Below are 20,463 nucleotides of genomic sequence, written 5' to 3'. Positions count from 1 at the left end.
GAACATGAGCAAGAAGTCCAAAGGCTGCAGGAAATTCTTGATGAGCTCAAGGCCAAGACAGACTCATCGGTAGAAGTTCCATCCATAGATGAGAAATTAGAGGTGAAAGACATGGCAGAACATGAAAGACAAGATGTACAAGAACTCATAAAAATATTAAAGGAAACCCAAGACAAATATGGGGCGGCAATGACCGAGATTCAACAACTTGAAGAACAGATTCAACTGGGAATCCGTTCAGTGGAAGAAAAGGGAACTGTAAGAAACACAGAGACTGTAAGAATGGCCTCTGAACATGAGCTAGAGAGCATCAAGGCGCAACTTCTCCGAGCGCTGGAAGCCAAAGTACAAGAGGAAAAGAAGGTGAAAGCATTGGAGGAAAAGGTGGATGAAATGGAGAAGACTCTGACCCACAGTGTTCCCGTGGAAGAGTTAACGGTCAGCCAACTCCTTCATATGCTGAAGGACAAGACTCTACAATGGGAACAATCTGAACACGAGCTTCAATCTTCAAAGGGAAGGAGTTCGGAGCTCTCAAAAGTTATGGAAATAGCTGAGGTTGCAACACAGATTTTACAGGGATGCCAAAAGTACGCTGAATCACGTCAATGTGAACAGCAGAATGTTGAAACAGCTGCTCCAGTAGAAGGATTGAATAGCCTGATCAATCAATCCCCGAGGGAAGGGGAAGTGTTGAAATCACAAACGAGGTCATTAGTGAAGGATTTGCAGGAAACCCAGGAAGAGCGGGATGAATATGAACGCATGAAGAAGTCTCTTCAGGAAAGATGTCTAGGGAGGGAACAACAGTCGGCTAACGTCCAGTTGGGTACGGAAGAAGTAGCAGGCCCTCTCACTAGACTAGCTCAGGACGACACCGAATATTACCATGACCTGTTGAGTGACACGGAATATTACCATGACTTGGTCTGCCCAGCTTGTGATGAAAACTCCCAAAGTGCAGAAATCAGGATGAAGCACTTAAAGTCTAAGGAACATAGGGAGATGGTGGCGCTACAGCTGGCAGCGGATAAGGGAGCCCCGAGCGTCTCCAAGAAGCAGAAAAGAAAAAGACGAAGCAGAAGACGATAACCATCTAAATCATTATCACTTCTATCAGATCATGCACGTGGGCCCACGAAGGGGGCCAAATCAGTTGGAAAGTAGGAAAAATTACCAAGGCAGTCCAGCTTTTTGTAAAAGTCAGCACTGCTGGTTCAGCAGGACGGAAGTTCAAGCTGTTAAGCCAAGGGAAAGACTATTGGATGAGTCACGCTAGAAATGTGAACCGGCTACACCACAGAGATGTTGTTCGGACCGAGTCAAGACCAGAGACTGAACCTGTGAACTGTTCCCGCAGAGACTGAATCTGTGAACTGTTTCCCGCAGAGACTATACCTGTGAATTGTTTTACATGAAGTTGATTATATGTTATGTTTAATGGGGAATAAGTATGTTGTAAGCTAAAAAGGGAGGATTGTAGTGTATGTACCTGTCTACCTTTAAGAGAACTATTGTATGTAACCATTCACCTTTAAGAGAACTATTTTAGGTGTGGCACTACTTTGTTTGGCTTCTGTATATGGTAATATCGACGGTGATCACACCAGTATATAAGTGTTGTGCCAGGGGTTATTGGGCAGATTCGCCCTGACCTTCGAATAGTAAAGTCCTGTTTTAAGTTACTCTTGGAGTCTGTGTATTAATTAACTAAACAACCCACAGACTTTACACTGAGGGAGCGCTGCGCTGTCGGAGGGGCAGTGCTGAGGGAGCGCTGCGCTGTCGGAGGGGCAGTGCTGAGGGAGCGCTGCGCTGTCGGAGGGGCAGTGCTGAGGGAGCGCTGCGCTGTCGGAGGGCCAGTGCTGAGGGAGCGCTGTGCTGTTGGAGGGGCAGTGCTGAGGGAGCGCTGCGCTGTCGGAGGGGCAGTGCTGAGGGAGCGCTGCGCTGTCGGAGGGGCAGTGCTGAGGGAGCACTGCGCTGTCGGAGGGGCAGTGCTGAGGGAGCGCTGCGCTGTCGGAGGGGCAGTGCTGAGGGAGCGCTGCGCTGTCGGAGGGGCAGTGCTGAGGGAGCGCTGCGCTGTCGGAGGGGCAGTGCTGAGGGAGCGCTGCGCTGTCGGAGGGGCAGTGCTGAGGGAGCGCTGCGCTGTCGGAGGGCCAGTGCTGAGGGAGCGCTGCGCTGTCGGAGGGGCAGTGCTGAGGGAGCGCTGCGCTGTCAGAGGGGCAGTGCTGAGGGAGCACTGCGCTGTCGGAGGGGCAGTGCTGAGGGAGCGCTGCGCTGTCAGAGGGGCAGTGCTGAGGGAGCGCTGCGCTGTCAGAGGGGCAGTGCTGAGGGAGCGCTGCGCTGTCGGAGGGGCAGTGCTGAGGGAGCACTGCGCTGTCGGAGGGGCAGTGCTGAAGTAATGAATCATAGGTGCAATGCTGTGCCGTGTCTCCCAGGAGTTGGGAAAGTGCTGTGCAAACACAAATCCTTGGCCTAGAAATTCAGTAGGCTTAGCGCCGCATTTGAGGCGCTAGAGGGCCTAGCGCCGGAGTTACGGCCAGTTAAGAAATTCCCTGGGGCCCTAAATCGGCGTTGCACCGGTAGCGCTGCGCCGGCACCGATGACGTCATCGGTGTGCGCAGCGTCCCGGTTGCCGTGGTAACCCGGCCCCAAGCCGAAATTCAGTTGCGCCCGCCTCGCCCGTGGCAGGCGCAACTAAGACTCTGGCAACAGAGTCTTCCCCCAGTGTGCGCCGGCGCATAAAGATGGAGCGGCGGCCGGCCGCGTTCCCGGCGGCTGCCTGCCCGCACCTCCCTTCCCGGACTCCTGCATTCCCCCCCCGCGGCCCTGATCAGTGTCTGATGCGAGCCCGGCATTTCCCCGAGGTGCCGGGCTCAGATGTCGGGTCAATCCGCCGGACAGTTGTCGGCTGCAGGCAGCTCCTCCTTAACAGGAGGAGGAGGCCTGCAGTTCCCCCGCCTGCCGCACCGCATCGGGTGCCGCAGCGGGGGATTAGCGCCGGGAAACCCAAGTTCACGCCCGTTTTGAGGCGCTAAAGGAGGGTTTTAGCGCCCGCCGCCGTCTGGGCCCGGCGCACCCGAATTTTCGTCGCGCGCTACCGCATTACCGCTGGCGCAAACTTTCTGGCGCTACAGCCCTGGCAAGACCAGAACCCAATTTCTAGGCCCTTGTCTTTTCCAGCCGGGAAGATTTCCAGCGTATCGGAGAGCTTGCAGTGAATCCGCTGGGAGACCGAATAATCAATGCTTTCTTTCCTGACGGGTGAGTGACTTCTTCCAATGAGATTAGGGGCAGGAAGAGACGGGTAAGTTGTGTACCTATCTCGGGGAGAGGGAGGGGAGGGAGGGGTAGATGTGTATGTATCTGTGCCTCACTTTCCTGTGTGCGCTCGATCGATCCTGGGCTTGATGAACACAGACATTGAGTGCTAAAGCAAGGAAGTTATGCCAAACCTTTATAAATCACAGGTTAGGCCCCAGCTGGAGTATTGTGTCCAATCTGGGCACCGCACTTTAGGAAGGATGTCAAGGCCTTGGAGAGGGTGCAGAGGAGATTCACTAGAATGGTGCCAGGGAGGAGGGACTTCAGTTATGTGGTGAGATTGAGATACTGGAGTTGTTCTCCTTGGAGCAGAGGAGGTTAAGAGGTGATTTAATGGAGGTGTTTTGATACAGTAAATAAGGAGAAACTGTTTCCAGTGGTAGGAAGGTCGGTAACCAGAGGACACAGATTTAATGTAAATGGAAAAAGGTGTGGTTGAGGAGAATTTTTTTTTTACGCAGCGAGTTGTTGTGATGTGGAACGCGCTGCCTGAAAGGGCGGTGGAAGCAGATTCAATAGTAACTTTCAAAAGGGAATTGGATAAATACTGGAAAGGAACAATTTGCAGGGCTGTGGGGAAAGAGCAAGGGGGAGTGGGATGGCTCGTGTGGAGCACAAACCTGCCCGGCCTGCTTCTGTGCTGTAAATAATTAGTAATAATTTGTAATAATTGAATAGCACTTTGAAAGGGCCGGCACAGGCACGATGGGCCGAATGGCCTTATTCTGTGCTGTATCATTCTATGATTAACAGGCCAGCTCACTTTTGGCTTTTTTCTCTTTCCAACCTCCTTCACAGTAAGCAGACTTTGGATTTCCGTTCATTCATCCGGATCCTGGCGTGCTTCCGGCCCGTGACAAAGGACAGATCAGCCGATCCCAATGCGCCAGAACCGATTAATAGCCGAAGCAACAAGCTGCGGTGTAAGTATGGCAAGCTCCTAACCAGCTCTCCCAGGCCTGGTCGACACATGGAGGCGATTGTTCCAGCTTAACTTTTGACCCTCGGCCTGGCCCTCTAAAGCTCGGGCGTTGGTGTGCTTGTATTGGGTTTGGGGACCTCCTAATGCCACCAGCTCCGCAAGGGCCGGATTCTGCTTGCCCACTGGAAACTCCAGAGTCAATGTGCCAGATTCACCCATCTCTGGCAGCTGGCCAGCGAGTTTACTTTGGCTTATTGGCTTAGAAGCTATAAACGCACTGTAAAAGTAGCTCTGGTTATTTTTTAATTCATTCTTAGGATGTGGGCGTCGCTGGCAAGGCCAGCATTTATTGCCCATCCCTATTTGCCCTTGAGGAGGTGGTGGTGAGCCGCCTTGAACCGCTGCAGTCCGTGTGGTGAAGGTGCTCCCACAGTGCTGTTAGGGAGGGAGTTCCAGGATTTTGACCCAGCGACGATGAAGGTATGGCGATATATTTCCAAGTCAGGATGATGTGTGACTTGGAGGGGAACTTGGAGATAATGGTGTTCTCCTGTGCCTGCTGCCCTTGTCCTTCTAGGTGGTAGAGGTCGCGGGTTTGGGAGGTGCTGTTGAAGCCTTGGCGAGTTGCTGCAGTGCATCCTGTAGATGGTGCACACTGCAGCCACGGTGCGCCGGTGGTGCAGGGAGTGAATGTTTAAGATGGTGGATGGGGTACCAATCAAGCAGGCTGCTTTGTCCTGGATGGTGTCGAGCTTCTTGAGTGTTGTTGGAGCTGCACTCATCCAGGCAAGTGGAGAGTATTTCATCACACTCCTGACTTGTGCCTTGTAGATGGTGGAAAGGCTTTGGGGAGTCAAGAGGTGAGACACTTGCCGCAGAATACCCAGCCTCTGGCCTGCTCTGTTTCTGCTGTGGTATTCAGTGCCAAAAGGACAGATAACCCTCTGTTGGCCATGGTATCTTTACAGTACAACTTTTAAGTTTCAAAGGAAACTTTTAAGGGACAGTAGGTGATCTTTGTGGCTTTATTCCAAGGACAGGGCCAGAAGTTGAAGAATTAATGCTGCTTGGATCACAATTAATATCCCAGCACACTTTTCTGTTTCAGAGCTCCCAATGCACATTGAGAAATTGCCTCAGGTATGGGTTCACGGGGTCCTGACGCTTGGGGGGTGGGGGGGAGGGGGAGGTGGGGTCAGTGGTCATGCCATGCGGGGGTGAGGTCACAGGGTCCTGGCGTGGGAGTGGGGGGTCTCGATGCCACACCTACCCTATTGGCTAAGGTTACTGGACAGAATGCTACTGTATTTCCCAGCTAGATTGTGGGAGGGGGAGGGGGAGGGGGAGGGGGCCGGGCTGGCGGCGGGGGGGGGCGGTGCACAGACGAGCAGCAGGAAAATAAGCGAGTGAAAATTCCCGTTTCAGGAAAGTCTACCCTACCCATGTCATTGCTTCCCCCAGTGGCCCGGGTTACTAGACTCCTGCCTTCCTCAACTGTTGTGCAGCGTCCGTGCCGATGTGTGTGATTGACACGAGTGTTCTTTCAGCGATTGACGATGCACATCAGTATTAACCCTCGACCTTTTTTTTCCCCTCTCATTTCAGTCGCTTTTCAACTGTATGATCAGGACCAAGATGGGAAGATCTCGAGGGAGGAGCTTTTCCAGGTAAACGCCGGAGTGAGACGGTGGTGAAATTTGGAAACAGAATCATTCTCCTCCTCCTTCGGAGCAAGCTGTCCAGCCAGAGGCTTTCTTTGCCAACTCTCCCAGTCGAGATCCCGATTTCAGTGCAGCGGTTTTAGTGACATATCTTGCATTGAGTTCTTGGTTTGGTTAGGTCTCTTGTCTTTGGGCCCGAAGGTCGTGGGTTCAAGCCCCACTCCAGGAGTTGAACTCCTGTTCAAGGGCTGACCCCTCAGTGCAGTACCGAGGGAGTGCTGCTTTGTCAAAGAGGAGCTGTCCGTCAGGTGGCGACGTTCCACGTTCCACTGAGGTACTGTTTCTGGGTCCTTTTTATTATATGTGGAATGAATCATAGAATCATAGAAATTTACAGCACAGAAGGAGGCCATGCGGCCCATCGTGTCCGTGCCGGCCGACAAAGAGCTCTCCACCCTAATCCAACTTTCCAGCTCTTGGTCCGCAGCCCTGTAGGTTACGGCACTTCAAGTGCATATCCAAGTACTTTTTAAAATGTGATGAGGGTTTCTGCCTCTACCACCCTTTCAGGCAGTGAGTTCCAGACACCCACCACCCTCTGGGTGAAATAAGTTCTCCTCAACTCCCCTCTAATCCTTCGACCAGTTACTTTAAATCTCTGCCCCCTGGTTATTGACCTCTCTGCTAAGGGAAATAGCTCCTTCCTATCCACTCTCTCTAGGCCCTTCATAATTCTATACACCTTTAATTAAATCTCCCCTCAGCCTCCTCTGCCTATCCAATCTTTCCTCATAGCTAAAATTCCCCAGCCCTGGGGTGCAACATCCTCGTAAATCTCCTCTGCACCCTCTCTAGTGCAATCACATCTTTCCTGTAATGTGGTGACCAGAACTGTGCGCAGTACTCTAGTTGCGGCCTAACTAGTGTTTTATACAGTTCAAGGATAACCTCACTGCTCTTATATTCTGCGCCTCGGCTAATAAAGGAAAATATCCTGTATGCCTTCTTAACCACCTCATCTACCTGTCCTGCTACCTTCGGGGATCTATGGACATGCACTCCAAGATCCCTCTGATCTTCTGCACTTTTCAGTATCCTACCATTTATTGTGTGTGGCTGCTGTCTCTAACAAAAATAACTATTTCAAAGTATTTATTGTAAAAAGTGTATGGAGACCTTCCTGTGAAATGTGACCAGCTAATATTGTGTAGAAGTCGTCGTTGTGGGTTGTAACTAAAGCAAACTTTTAGTTCTGTGTTAAACTGTTTCTAATTGTTAGAATTTTAAAACAACCAGAATTGAAATGGAGGCTGATTTCTCTTGGCCAAGTTTTGAATTGATCCCAGTTTTCTGAGAACATCGAACCTTAGAGCACAGAAAGAGGCCATTCGGCCCATTGTGCCTGTGCCGGCTCTTAGAGAGAGCTCTCCCATTAGTCCCACTCCCCCCCGCTCTTTCCCCACAGCCTAGCAAATTTCTCCTTTACAAGTATTTATCCAATTCCCCTTTGAAAGTTACTATTGAATCTGCTTCCACCGCCTTTCCAGGCAGCGTGTTCCAGATCACAACAACTTGCTGTGTTAAAAAACAAATTCTCCTCATCTCGCCTCTGGCTCTTGCTAGTTACTTTCAATCTGTGTCCTCTGGTTACATCGGATATACGGCACAGAAACAGGCCATTCGGCCCAACCAGTCCATGCCGGCGTTTATGCTCCACTCGAGCCTCCTCCCGTCTTTCCTCATCTAAATCTATCAGCGTAACCCTCTATTCCCTTCTCCCTCATATGCTTATCTAACCTCCCCTTAAATGTATCGATACTATTCGCTTCAACCACCCCCTGTGGGAGCGAGTTCCACATTCTCACCACTCTGAGTAAAGAAGTTTCTTCTGAATTCCCTGTTGGATTTCTTGGTGACTATCTTATATTGATGGCCTCTAGTTATGCTCTTCCCCACAAGTGGAAACACTCTCTCTGTATCCACTCTATCAAATCCTTTCATAATTTTAAAGACCTCTATTAGGTCACCCCTCAGCCTTCTTTTCAAGGGAAAAGAGACTCAGCCTGTTCATCCTTTCCTGATATGTATACCCTCGCATTTCTGGTATCATCCTTGTAAATCTTCTCTGCACCCTCTCCAGTGCCTCTATATCCTTTTTATAATATTGCGACCAGAACTGTACACAGTATTCTAAGTGTGATCTAACCAAGGTTCGATACAGGTTTAGCATAACTTCCCTACTTTTCAATTCTATCCCTCTAGAAATAAACCCTAGTGCCTGGTTTGCTTTTTTTATGGCCTTGCTAACCTGAGTCGCAACTTTTAGTGATTTGTGTATTTGTACTCCGAGATCCCTTTGTTCCTCTACCCCACCTAGACTCACACCCTCCACCGACCCTCATGCCAGTGGAAACAGTTTCTCATAGAACCATAGAAAGTTACAGCGCGGAAGGAGGCCATTTCGGCCCACCGTGTCCGCGCCGGCCGACAAAGAGCTATCCAGCCTAATCCCACTTCCCAGCTCTTGGTCCGTTGCCCTGCAGGTTAGAGCATCCCAAGTGCACATCCAAGTACTTTTTAAATGTGATGAGGGTTCCTGCCTCTACCACCCTTTCAGGCAGTGAGTGCCAGACCCCCACAACCCTCTGGGTGAAGAAATTTCCCCTCAAATCCCCTCTAAACCTCCCACCAATTACTTTAAATCTGTGCCTCCTGGTTTTTGATCCCTCTGCTAAGGGAAATAGGTCGTTTCTATCCACTTTATCTATGCCCCTCATAATTTTATACACCTCAATAAGGTCTCTCCTCAGCCTCCTCTGTTCCAAGGAAAACAGACCCAGCCTATCCAGCCTTTCCTCATAGCTAAGATTCTCTACTCCCGGCAACATCCTTGTAAATCTCCTCTGTACCCTCTCTAGTGCAATCACATCTTTCCTGTAATGTGGTGACCAGAACTGCACGCAGTACTCTAGCTGAGGCCTAACTAGTGTTTTATACAGTTGAAGCATAACCCCCCTGCTCTTGTATTCTATGCTACGGCTAATAAAGGCAAGCATTCCGTATGCCTTCTTAACCAGCTTATCTACCTGGCCTGCTACCTTCTCCTTACTTAATCTATCAAAACCCTTCATAATTTTGAAGACCTCTATCAATTTTTTTATGTACTCATTCATGGGATGTGGTCATTGCTGGCAAGGCCAGCATTTATTGCCCATCCCTAATTGTGCTGAGAAGGTAATGGTGAGCCGCCTTAATGGCTCGCTGGGCCATTTCTGAGGGTAGTTAAGAGTCGACCACATTGCTGTGGGTCTGGAGTCACATGTAGGCCAGACTGGGTAAGGACGGCAGATTTCCTTCCCTGAAGGAGATCACAGAACCAGATGGGTTTTTACAACAATCTGATAGTTTCATGGTCACCATTACTGATACTAGCTTTTTATCACAGATTTATTTAATTAACTGAATTCAATTCACAAACTGCTGTGGTGGGATTTGAACTCTTATCTCTGGATTATTAGTGCAGGTCTCTGAATTACAAAATCTGCTCTATAGTGACATTCTTTGATTTCTGGGGGAGCCAGGATGCAGAAGCCTGGTTCTAACTAAATGATTGCCCCACTGAAGGACAATGGGTATTTATGTAGTCTAGTTCCTGCCAGTCAGACATGGGATTGGCACTCCATCCACCACCTTAAACATTCACTCCCTCCACCACCGGCGCACCGTGGCTGCAGTGTGTACCATCTACAAGATGCACTGCACCAACTCGCCAACGCTTCTTCGACAGCACCTCCCAAACCCACGACCTCTTCCACCTAGAAGGACAAGGACAGCAAGCGCATGGGAACACCACCACCTCCGAGTCACACACCATCCTGACTTGGAAATATATCGCCGTTCCTTCATCGTCGCTGGGTCAAAACCCTGGAACTCCCTCCCTAACAGCACTGTGGGAGAACCTTCTGTAGACTGCAGCGGTTCAAGGCAGCGGCTCACCACCACCTTCTCGAGGGCAATTAGGGATGGGCAATAAACGCTGGCCTTGCCAGCGACGTCCACATCACAGGAACAATTTTTTTTTTAAAGGATGGTTTGAGTTGTTGTAAGTATGTGAGTTGGCCAATGAATGCATTATGCCAGACATGGCTAAACCATCAGCACGGTTTTGTTAAGAGGGGTTCAGGTTGTACACTGTTTAAAAGCATAGGCATATACGTGAGACCTGACTGAGCATATTTCAATGGCCTCCAGCTGTCATCGACTGAAGGAGTAAGCGAGACCTGTATTAACGTCAAAGTGACAAAACCCAATATGTATTATGGTCTGTCCCGTGTTTCACACTGCCTCTCCCCATGCAACGGGGCTGATGGAGGGTCAAGAAAAGAAAGACTTGCATTTCTATAGCACCTTTCACGACCACCGGATGTCCCAAAGCGCTTTACAGCCAATAAAGTACTTTATGAAGTGGAGTCACTGTTGTAATGTCGGAAATGCAGCAGCCAATTTGCGCACAGCAAGCTCCCACAAACAGCAATGCGATAATGACCAGATCATCTGTTTTAATGATGTTGGTTGAGGGATAAATATTGGCCCCAGGACACCGGGGAGAACTCCCCTGCTGTTCTTCAAAATAGTGCCATGGGATCTTTTACATCCACCTGAGAGAGCAGACGAGACCTCGGTTTAAAGTCTTATCTGAAAGATGGCACCTCTGGCAGTGCAGCACTCCCTCAGCACTGCACTGGGAGTGTCGGCCTAGATTTTCGCGCTCAAATCTCTGGAGTGGGACTTGAACCCACAACCTTCTGACTCAGTCGAGGGTGCTGCCCACTGAGCCACAACTGACACACTGAGACCAACCTCCTACTTCGCATTCTTCCGAGACTCAGACTGTCTGTTTTCTTGTTTTGAAACAATCTATATATTGTTCGTCCAACATTTATTTAAATTCAATTAATTAAAGAGTAAGTCATGGCAGGACAGTCCGGCCCCATGGTATGCTTCTCCTGCGCTATGTGGGAACTCAGGGACACTTCCTGTGTCCATGACAACTACATGTGCAGGAAGTGCATCCAGCTGCAGCTACTGACAGACCGCATTGCGGCACTGGAGCTGCGATTGGATGCATACTGGAGCATTCGCGATGCTCAGGACATCGTGAATATCACGTTTACGGAGTTGGACACACCACAGGTAGAGGTTGGACAGGAAGAAAGGGAACGGGCGACCAACAGGCAGAGTACTAGGCGCAGGCAGGTAGTGCACGGGTCCCCTGTGGCCATCCCCCTCTCCAACAGATACACCACTTTGAGTACTGTTGGGGGGGATGGCTTATCAGAGGAAGGCAGCAGCAGCCAACTTCCTGGCACCAGGGGTGGGTCTGCTGCACAGAATGGGAGGAAAAAGGGGGTAGAGCTATAGTAATAGGGGATTCAATTGTAAGGGGAATAGATAGGCATTTCTGCGGCCGCAAACGAGACTCCAGGATGGTGTGTTGCCTCCTTGGTGCAAGGGTCAAGGATGTCTCCGAGCGGCTGCAGAACATCTTGGAAGGGGAGGGTGAACAGCCAGTTGTCGTGGTGCATATAGGCACCAACAATATAGGTAAAAAGCGGGATGAGGTCCTAAAAGCGGAAAATAGGGAGTTAGGAGATAAATTAAAAAACAGGACCTTAAAGGTAGTAATCTCAGGATTGCTACCAGTGCCACGTGCTAGTCAGAGTAGAAATAGAAGGATACTTCAGATGAATACGTGGCTAGAGGAATGGTGCCAGGGGGAGGGATTCAAGTTCCTGGGACATTGGAACTGGTTCTGGGCGAGGTGGGACCAGTTCAAACTGGACGGTCTGCATCTGGGCAGGGCTGGAACCGATGTCCTAGGGGGAGTGTTTGCTAGTGCTGTGGGGGAGGGTTTAAACTAAAATGGCAGGGGGTTGGGAACCTGAGCAGGGAGACAGAGGAAAGGGAAACAAGGATAAAAGCAAAAGATAGGAAGGAGAAAAACAAAAGTAGCAGTCAGAGAAATCAACGGTTTAAATCAAACGTGGCCACAGTAAATAATAATTCTAATAGGTCTAAGAGCGTTAAAAAAACAAGCCTGAGGCTTTGGCCTAGAAATTCAGTTGCGTTTGCACCCAATTAGGGGCGAAAGAGTGGGTTGCGCCGGAAGTTGCGTCGCGCCCGAAATTAGGTGGGCCCTAACATCGGCGTTAGCCGGTAGCGCTGCGCCGGCACCGATGACGTCATCGGTGTGCGCAGTGCCCCGGTACCGCCCGAAACCACGCCGATCCCCATCTTCAGTAGCGGCCGCCTCTTCCGTGGCGGGCGCTAACAACATCGGGAGACCGGGTCCTTACTGCAGCCTTAGCGGCGCAAGTTAAGGTGGAGGTGCGGGGCGGCCGCTTTTTCGGCGGCCGCCTGCCCGCACCTCCTTCCCCGGCCTCCTCCACCACCCCCCCCCGCGGCATTGCCGGCTGGTTTCCGTGGAGCCTGGCACTTCTCCGTTGTGCCGGGCTCTTTTTCCGGCACTTGCAATCGGGGCTCCGGCCGTTGCAGGCACCTCCCCCTTAAGAGAAGGGGGAGGCCTGCAGTACAGCAGCCTGCCGCACCGCATCGGATGGCGCAGCGGGACCGGGAGCGCTGAAATTCACTTTCAGCGCCCCAAGCGGGGCGGACACACCCTGTACCAGCGCCCGGTTCCGCTTTGGGGCGCTGAAAGTGAATATGGGGCGGGCAGAACTGGCTCCGCGGCGGGCGCAAAATTTTCGGCGCAAACGTGCTGGCGGGGCTATACCCAATTTCTAGGCCTTTGTGTCTTAATGCGAGGAGCATTTGTAATAAGGTGGATGAATTGGCTGCGCAAATATAGGTAAACGAATATGATTTGGTTGGGATTACAGAAACGTGGCTCAAGGATGGCCAAGACTGGGAACTCAACATCCAGGGGTATTCGATATTCAGGAAAGATAATGAAGGATATTAGCTCTGATGATGTGGAATCTGTATGGGTAGAATTGAGAAATACTAAGGGGAAAAAAACATTAGTGGGGGTGGTATATAGACCTCCAAACAGTAAGGCGGAGGTTGGGATGGCATTAAAAGGGAAATTAAAGAAGCGTGCAATAAGGGCACAGCAGTCATCATGGGTGACTTTAATTTACATATAGATTGGGCCAACCAAATTAGTAACAATACTGTGGAGGAGGAATTCCTGGAGTGTTTACGGGATGGTTTCCTGGACCAATATGTCGAGGAACCAACCAGAGATCAGGCCATCTTAGACTGGGTATTATGTAACGAGAAAGGATGAATTAGCAATCTTGTACGAGGCCCCTTGGGTCGGAGCGATCATAATATGATCGAATTCTTCATTAAGATGGAGAATGAAGTAGTTGACTCAGAGACTAGGGTCCTCAATTTAAATAAAGGAAACTACGATGGTCTGAGGAGCGAGTTGGGTAGGATTGATTGGGGAATGGCACTCAAAGGGTTGACGGTGGATAGGCAATGGCAAACATTCAAAGACCGAATGGATGAGCTACAGAATTTGTTCATCCCAGTTTGGCATAAAAATAAAACAAAAAAGGTGACTCAACCATGGCTAACAAGGGAAATTAGGGATAGCATAAGATCCAAGGAGAGGACTTATAAATTGGCCAGAAAAAACAGTAAACCTGAGGATTGGGAGCAGTTTAGGATTCAACAAAAGAGGACAAAGGGATTAATTAAGAAAGGGAAAATAGAATATGAGAGTAAGCTTGTGAGGAACATAAAAACTGACTGTAAAAGCTTTTATAGATATGTGAAGAGAAAAAGATTGGTGAAGTCAAGCGTAGGTCCCTTACAGTCAGAATCAGGGGAATTTATAATGGGGAACAAAGAAATGGCAGGCCAACTAAATACATATTTTGGTTTTGTCTTCACAAAGGAGGACACAAATAACCTCCCAGAGATGCCGGGGAACATAGGGTCTGATGAAAGGGTGGAACTGAAAGAAATCAGTATTTGTAGGGAAATGGTGTTAGGAAAATTGATGGGACTGAAGGCCGATAAATCCCCAGGGCCTGATAATCTACATCCCAGGGTACTTAAGGAAGTGGCCCTAGAAATAGTAGATGCATTGCTGGACATCTTCTAGAACTCGATAGACTCTGGAACAGTACCCATGGATTGGAGGGTAGCTAATGTTACTGCACTATTCAAAAAAGGTGGTTGAGAAAAAGTGGGGAATTATACACCAGTAAGCCTGGATATATGCGAGGTTATCCACTTTGATGGCAAAAACAGGAAGGCAGATTATTATCTGAACAGCAATAGATTGGGAAAAGGGGAAGTGCAACGAGACCTGGGTGTCCTTGTGCACCAGTCGCTGAAGGTAAGCATGCAGGTGCAGCATGCGGTTAAGAAGGCAAATGGTATGCTGGTCTTCATAGCGAGAAGATTCGAGTACTGGAGCAAGGATGTCCTGCTGCAGTTGTACAGGGCCTTGGTGAGACCACACCTTGAGTATTGTGTGCAGTTTTGGTCGCCTTATCTGAGGAAGGATGTTCTTGACATGGAGGGAGTGTTATCTTAATGTTGTGTCCTTCAATAATCAGACAACAGGCTGCAGGGAACGATCAACAGGTGTTTACTGAATGAGGGTTACTCTAGAACTAACTCTACAGATCACTACTCAGGGTTTATATACAGGTGTGGTCACTGCCGGTACTACAGTATACAGGAGCTGTAAAAAGTAGTTCTCTCCCTTAAGGTATATATACATTACATACATTACAATTCCTCCCCTTTTAGATTAACAGTACCATAATACTCATTTAACAATTAACATTTTTAATATACAATGTTACATGAAAATAGTTCATTCATATATTCAGTCTCTGGCGAGACTTCCTGATTCTTTCTGGATAATGCCTTTCCCGAGTGTCTCGCTCTTGGTGCGGAGGCGATTCTAGCACCCTGTCGTCAGTTGATTCATCAGCTTTCAATGCTATTGTTTCTGAGGTAGATGCGACCTGTACGTCGGGTTCCTCACCAGGTACGTATGGCCAAGACATGGGGTTGACTCGTTCCTGTGACTCTAGAATCTGGTCAGCATAGCGTCTCACAATGTTCTCCCCAACATCCACTGTGTACAGTAGTGGCCCCTGCCGTGTGCATATCATTCCTGGTTGCCATTTCTCTGTTCGGTAGTCGCGGGCCAAGACTGGTTGCCCTACATTGAAGCTCCTTGTCGGCTTCTCATGGATGTGCTGGAATTGCTTACTCTCAACATCTCTTCGTACATTTGGTCTCAGCAAATCCAGACGAGATCTCAACCTTCGGTTAAAGAGCATCATGGCCGGGGCCTGGTTGGTGACTGCATGTGTCGCATTTCCGTAGGCGAACAGGAAATTGTCCACCTTATGCTGCAGTGGAATGTCATCATCGCACATGGCCTTTACTGCTTTTTTAAAGGTTTGTACGAACCTCTCAGCCAATCCATTTGTGGCTGGATGATATGGGGCGGATGTGTAATGCCTTACCCCATTCCTTTTCATAAATCTTCGAAACTCTTCGGACACAAACTGTGGTCCGTTATCAGAGCAAATCTGCTCTGGCAAGCCGTTCCTGGCAAAAATGGTCCGTAGGACTGCAATAGTTTTCTCCGTGGTGGTGGAGGACATTTTGATCACCTCAGGCCATTTCGAGTGCGCATCCATGGCTATTAAAAACATTGAATCCATGAATGGACCAGCAAAATCAATATGCACCCATTGCCGTGGAGATGAGGGCCACTCCCATGGGTGTAGAGGGGCATGTGGTGGTGCATTTTGGACCTTCTGGCATCCTGAGCAGCTCTTTGTCAAGTCCTCGATTTGCTGATCGATCCCCAGCCACCACACATAAGCCCTAGCAAGGCTTTTCATTTTCACCCCTCCCAGATGACCTTCGTGAAGCTCATTGAGCAATCTCTCCCTTAACTTGGGTGGAATTACCACTCGGGATCCACACATCAAGGTCCCTTGGCATACTGACAGCTGTTCTCTTCTGGATGAGAATGCTGGCAACAGTGAGTCGCCATGTGCTGGCCATCCCTTCACCGTCAAATCATATACCCGAGACAGTGTTGGGTCATTTCGGGTCTCCTTCTCTATACCAGCGTTAGTTACTGGCAAGCATTCAATTATAGTCGAATGAAATATTTCGACAGGATCCACTGCTGGTGCTTCTTCCACAGTAGGCAGTGGCAGGCGTGATAGCCCATCAGCGTTTCCATGCTGTTTCGTGCCCTTATACTTGATTTCATATTGGTGCGCCCCTAGAAAAAGGGACCATCTTTGTAGCCGTTGCGCAGTCATCACCGGAACGCCCTTCTTTGGATTAAAGATGGAGACAAGTAGTTGGTGGTCAGTCAGCAAGGTGAACTTCTGCCCGTGCAGATAGTGATTGAACTTTTTCACTCCCCACATTAGGCTGAGGGCCTCCCTGTCAATCTGGGCGTAGTTACGCTTGGCTGAGGTTAGTGACCGAGACGCAAAGGCTACTGGCCTCTCCGAGCCGTCCGGGAATTTGTGCGACAGCACCACTCCAATGCCATAGGGTGATGCATCACACGCCAACCGAATTGGTAGTGCTGGGTTGAAATGAGCCAACACCTCTTTTGATGTGATCAATGCTTTGCTCTTCTGGAAAGCTCGTTTACATTCGTCACTCCACTTCCATGGTACCCCCATTTGCAGTAGGGTGTTCAGTGGGTGTAGTACGGTAGACAAATTCGGCAAGAACTTATGGTAGTAGTTCACCAGCCCGAGGAACGACCTCAGTTGTGACACATTTTCCGGTGCTGGAGCCTTGACTACTGCCTCAATCTTTTCAGGGGACTTATGTAACCCCTCTTTATCAATAATGTGGCCACAATACGAGATCTGCTTCTGGAAAAACTCGCATTTGTGGCGATTAGCTCGGAGCCCATATTCCTTCAATCTAGTGAGCACCTGCTCCAGGTTGGCGAGGTGATCACTGTCATTTTCGCCCGTGACCAGGATGTCGTCCAAATAACACTGGGTCCCTGGAATCCCTTGCAGGACTTGTTCCATTGCCCTTTGCCAAATAGCCGGAGCTGATGCTACCCCGAACACCAGTCGGTTGTATTGGTAGAGACTTTTATGAGTGTTGATCGTGAGGTACTGTTTCGAGGCTTCTTCTACCTTCATTTGCAGGTACGCCTGGGCCAGATCAATCTTAGTGAAGCGTTTCCCTCCAGATAGCGAGGCGAAAATATCTTCAATCCGCGGAAGCGGATATTGTACAGTGTGAAGAATTGGGTTCACTGTCACCTTAAAGTCCCCACGGATGTGAACCTTCTTTGGTTCCCCAGGCGTATTACTCAACGACCTCTTCATTACAGGAACGATGGGTGTAGCCCACTCGCTCCAGTCCACTTTGGACAGTACTCCTGAACGTTCCAAACCTTCCAGCTCTGCTTCGACGGCTGGGCGGATCGCATAAGGTACCGGTCTGGCCTTAAAAAACTTTGGGCTTGCATTTTCCTCTATTTTGATCATCGCTGTTATGCCTTTTAGTGTTCCGAGGCCCTGCTGGAGCACTTCTTGTGCGTCATTTAGCATTTTTGACAGTCGTCCAGGTGTGACGTCATCATCCTTTTTGGCATCTACAGTCAGTGCTTGTATGGAATGCCAATCTAGCTGTATCTTCCGGATCCATTCACGTCCTAGTAGTGGTGGTCCTCCATCTGGCAATACATATAGGTCCATTTTTGGTGTTTCCTTGTCGTTATATATAACGTTCACCCTTATTTATCCTTTGGGGTAGACTTTTTGCCCCGTGTATGTCTTCAAGACAATCTTTGTATCTCTCAAGGGTACATGTGTGAATAGTCGCTTGTAGTCCCTTCGGTTTATGACTGTTAGGGCTGATCCTGTGTCCAATTCCATTTTCACTTGGACTCTTGCTATCTTGAGCGTGACCCAGATAGTTTGGTGATCCTCCGTTTTGATCACATTATGTAGTTTCAGACAACCCAGCTCCTTGCTTCCGGAGTCTGTATCACTTTTCTGTTCGTCTGAACTACTCTCCGTCACCTTATGTACCTTCTTGTACTTCTCCTGTGGAGATTTCTTGCTGCTGGTTTTCTTTCCCGACCTGCAGACTCTTGCTATGTGTCCTACTTTTCCACACTGTCTGCACACTTTGTCCTTGAACCAGCAATCATTATGGTCGTGTGTTGTTCTGCCGTAGCGATAGCACTTCACTGTTCCGTATGACATTTCATTTGTGCCATGTTCTTGCGGTCTCCGTTGTATCTCTGCAGCGCCCCGTGCTGCTGCTTCATGTGATACTGCAATGCTGAAAGCCTTGTCCAGCGTAAGATCCTTTTCTGATAGAAGCCGTTTCTGGGTTCCTTCACTTTGAAGCCCACACACAAACTTGTCCCTTAAAGTATCTGCTAGTCCCGTTCCAAACTGGCAGTGTTTCGATAGCTTGCGCAGTTCCGTTAAATACTCAGCATTACTTTCATCTTTATGCTGGTTCCTTTTGTGAAACTTAAATCTTTCTGCTATCAGCAGCGGTGTGGGGTTTAAGTGGTCCTGTAGGATTGACACTATGTTTTCAAAATCCTTTTCTACTGGCTTCTCTGGGGTTACTAGGTTTCAAATCAAATCAAATCAAATCAAATCAACTTTTTATTGTCATTGTTAGTGCACAAGTGCAGTACAACGAAATGTAGGCTTGCGGCTCCCGAGAGTGTACATTTAGATTAAGACATTAAACATTCAACATGTATTGATTTCTTTGTGGGTTCAATGACGAGACATTTATGAAAGAGAATGGCCTAGAAATTCAGTAGGCCTAGCGCCCCATTTGGGGCGCTGGAGGGCCTAGCGCCGGAGTTATGGCCAGTTTAAAAATTCCCTGGGGCCCTGGAATCGGCGGTAGACCGGTAGCGCTGCACACACCGATGACGTCATCGGTGTGCGCAGCGTCCCGGTTGCCATGCCGACGGGCCCCAGCGCCGAAATTCAGTTGCGGCCGCCTCGCCCGTGGCAGCCGCAACTAAGACTCTGGCAACAGAGTCTTACACGACTTTGCGCCAGCGCATAAAGGTGGAGCGGCGGCCGGCCGCTTTCCCGCCGGCCGCCTGCCCGCACCTCCCTCCACGGACTCCCCCACCCCCCCCCCCCCCGCGGAACAGATGCTTCTCGGCTGCGAGCCCGGCACTTCCCCGAGGTGCCGGGCTCATTTTTGTGGCGATTTAACCGGACAGCGGGCGGGTGCAGGCAGCTCCTCCTTAACTGAAGGAGGAGGCCTGCACTTCCCGAGCCTGCCACACCGCATCGGGCGCCGCAGCGCCGGAATAGCGCCGCAATGCGGCGCGTAGCGCCAGTTTTCAGGCGTAAACACCCTTCAGTAGCGCCGGCAGCCGTTTGGTTGCGGCGCTACTGAATTTTTGGCGCGCGCAGGGGGACTTAGCGCCGGCGCTAACTTTCCGGCGCTAAAGCCCTGGCACGGCGCCAACTGAATTTCTAGGCCAATGTCTTTTAATCTAAAGTCTTGTTCAACTCTTTTAACAGCATTTACAGGAGACATCAAGCTTGTGATGCATGTAGAACGAAACTGAAACTAAACTAGACTGCCTTGCTTGCCTCGGTCACATGACCTCTGCTGGTCAGGCACAAGCAATCAATACATGCAATCATGCTGGTAGGTGTGGTGTATGTAACCGTTCCACCTTTAAGAGAACTATTTTAAGAGATGCACTACTTTATCTTGGCTGCTGTATACTGTAATACCGGTGGTGACCACACCGGTATATAAGTGCTGTGTAATGATTTATTGGGCAGTTCAGCCTGACCTTCGACTAGTAAAGACCTGTTGAATTTATTCTTGTGGTCTGTGTGCAGTGATTCTTATTAACAATAACTAGAACACACAGACTTAACAGTGGCGACGATGACGATCTTACCCTGCGGCAGAGATATATCCAAGGCAGTTTAACGGGCGTCGAGAAGAGGCATCCGCCCTCATCATCCTGCTGAGAAAAGACTCGGGTCTGAAGAGCAAGGAAGAATCCTGACACGAAGCCTTCCATCAGCAACAGGCAGTGATCATCCCTTCGACCACGGTGGTGGGTAAGCCAATCAGCGACGAGCAGCAAGTCGGCCACGTTGGCTGTGAAGTAGGGGAGGGAAAAACGGAGGATATAAGGGCGGAGAACTCGACCACGGCCGGGGAAAAGAGCCGGACAGAAGTCGGGGCCAGAGGCGCTGAGACTGGGGCAGCGTAAGGCACGGGAGCCGCGGTGAATGCAAACGCAGCCGGTGTAAAAGACCGGGCTGCAAGCGGGCTGGGAGACGCAACAGCGTCGAGAGAGAGCTCGACCGCGACCGGGGAAAAAGGCCGGGCAGCTACCGAGGCCGCGAGGCGCGGGAGAAAATAAAAAAAAAAATTTTTTAAACCGTGGAGAACTCAGCCGCAGCCGGGGGAAAGGACTGGACTGCAAGAGGGGCTGGGAGGCACGATTTGAGAACCGCTGGGGAGGGCGAACGCAGCAAT

The 20,463-nt window shown here is 49.8% G+C and overlaps 1 protein-coding gene across 1 annotated transcript in view; it reads left to right on the top strand.

Annotated features, from left to right (window-relative positions):
- chp2 (calcineurin-like EF-hand protein 2) overlaps positions 1-20,463 on the top strand; it is a 71,348-nt gene that overhangs the window by 32,530 nt on the left and 18,355 nt on the right. The window contains exons 3-5 of the mRNA XM_085973598.1: positions 3,184-3,264; positions 4,123-4,247; positions 5,852-5,913. Coding sequence (XP_085829724.1) covers positions 3,184-3,264; positions 4,123-4,247; positions 5,852-5,913 — 268 coding nt within the window. The remainder of the gene's footprint in view (positions 1-3,183; positions 3,265-4,122; positions 4,248-5,851; positions 5,914-20,463) is intronic.

Source organism: Somniosus microcephalus, chromosome 34 (assembly GCF_052327205.1).
Source record: "Somniosus microcephalus isolate GS21.2 chromosome 34, FLI_Smic_1.0, whole genome shotgun sequence".
NCBI lineage: Eukaryota > Metazoa > Chordata > Chondrichthyes > Squaliformes > Somniosidae > Somniosus > Somniosus microcephalus.
This window is presented reverse-complemented; position numbering and strand designations above follow the sequence as displayed.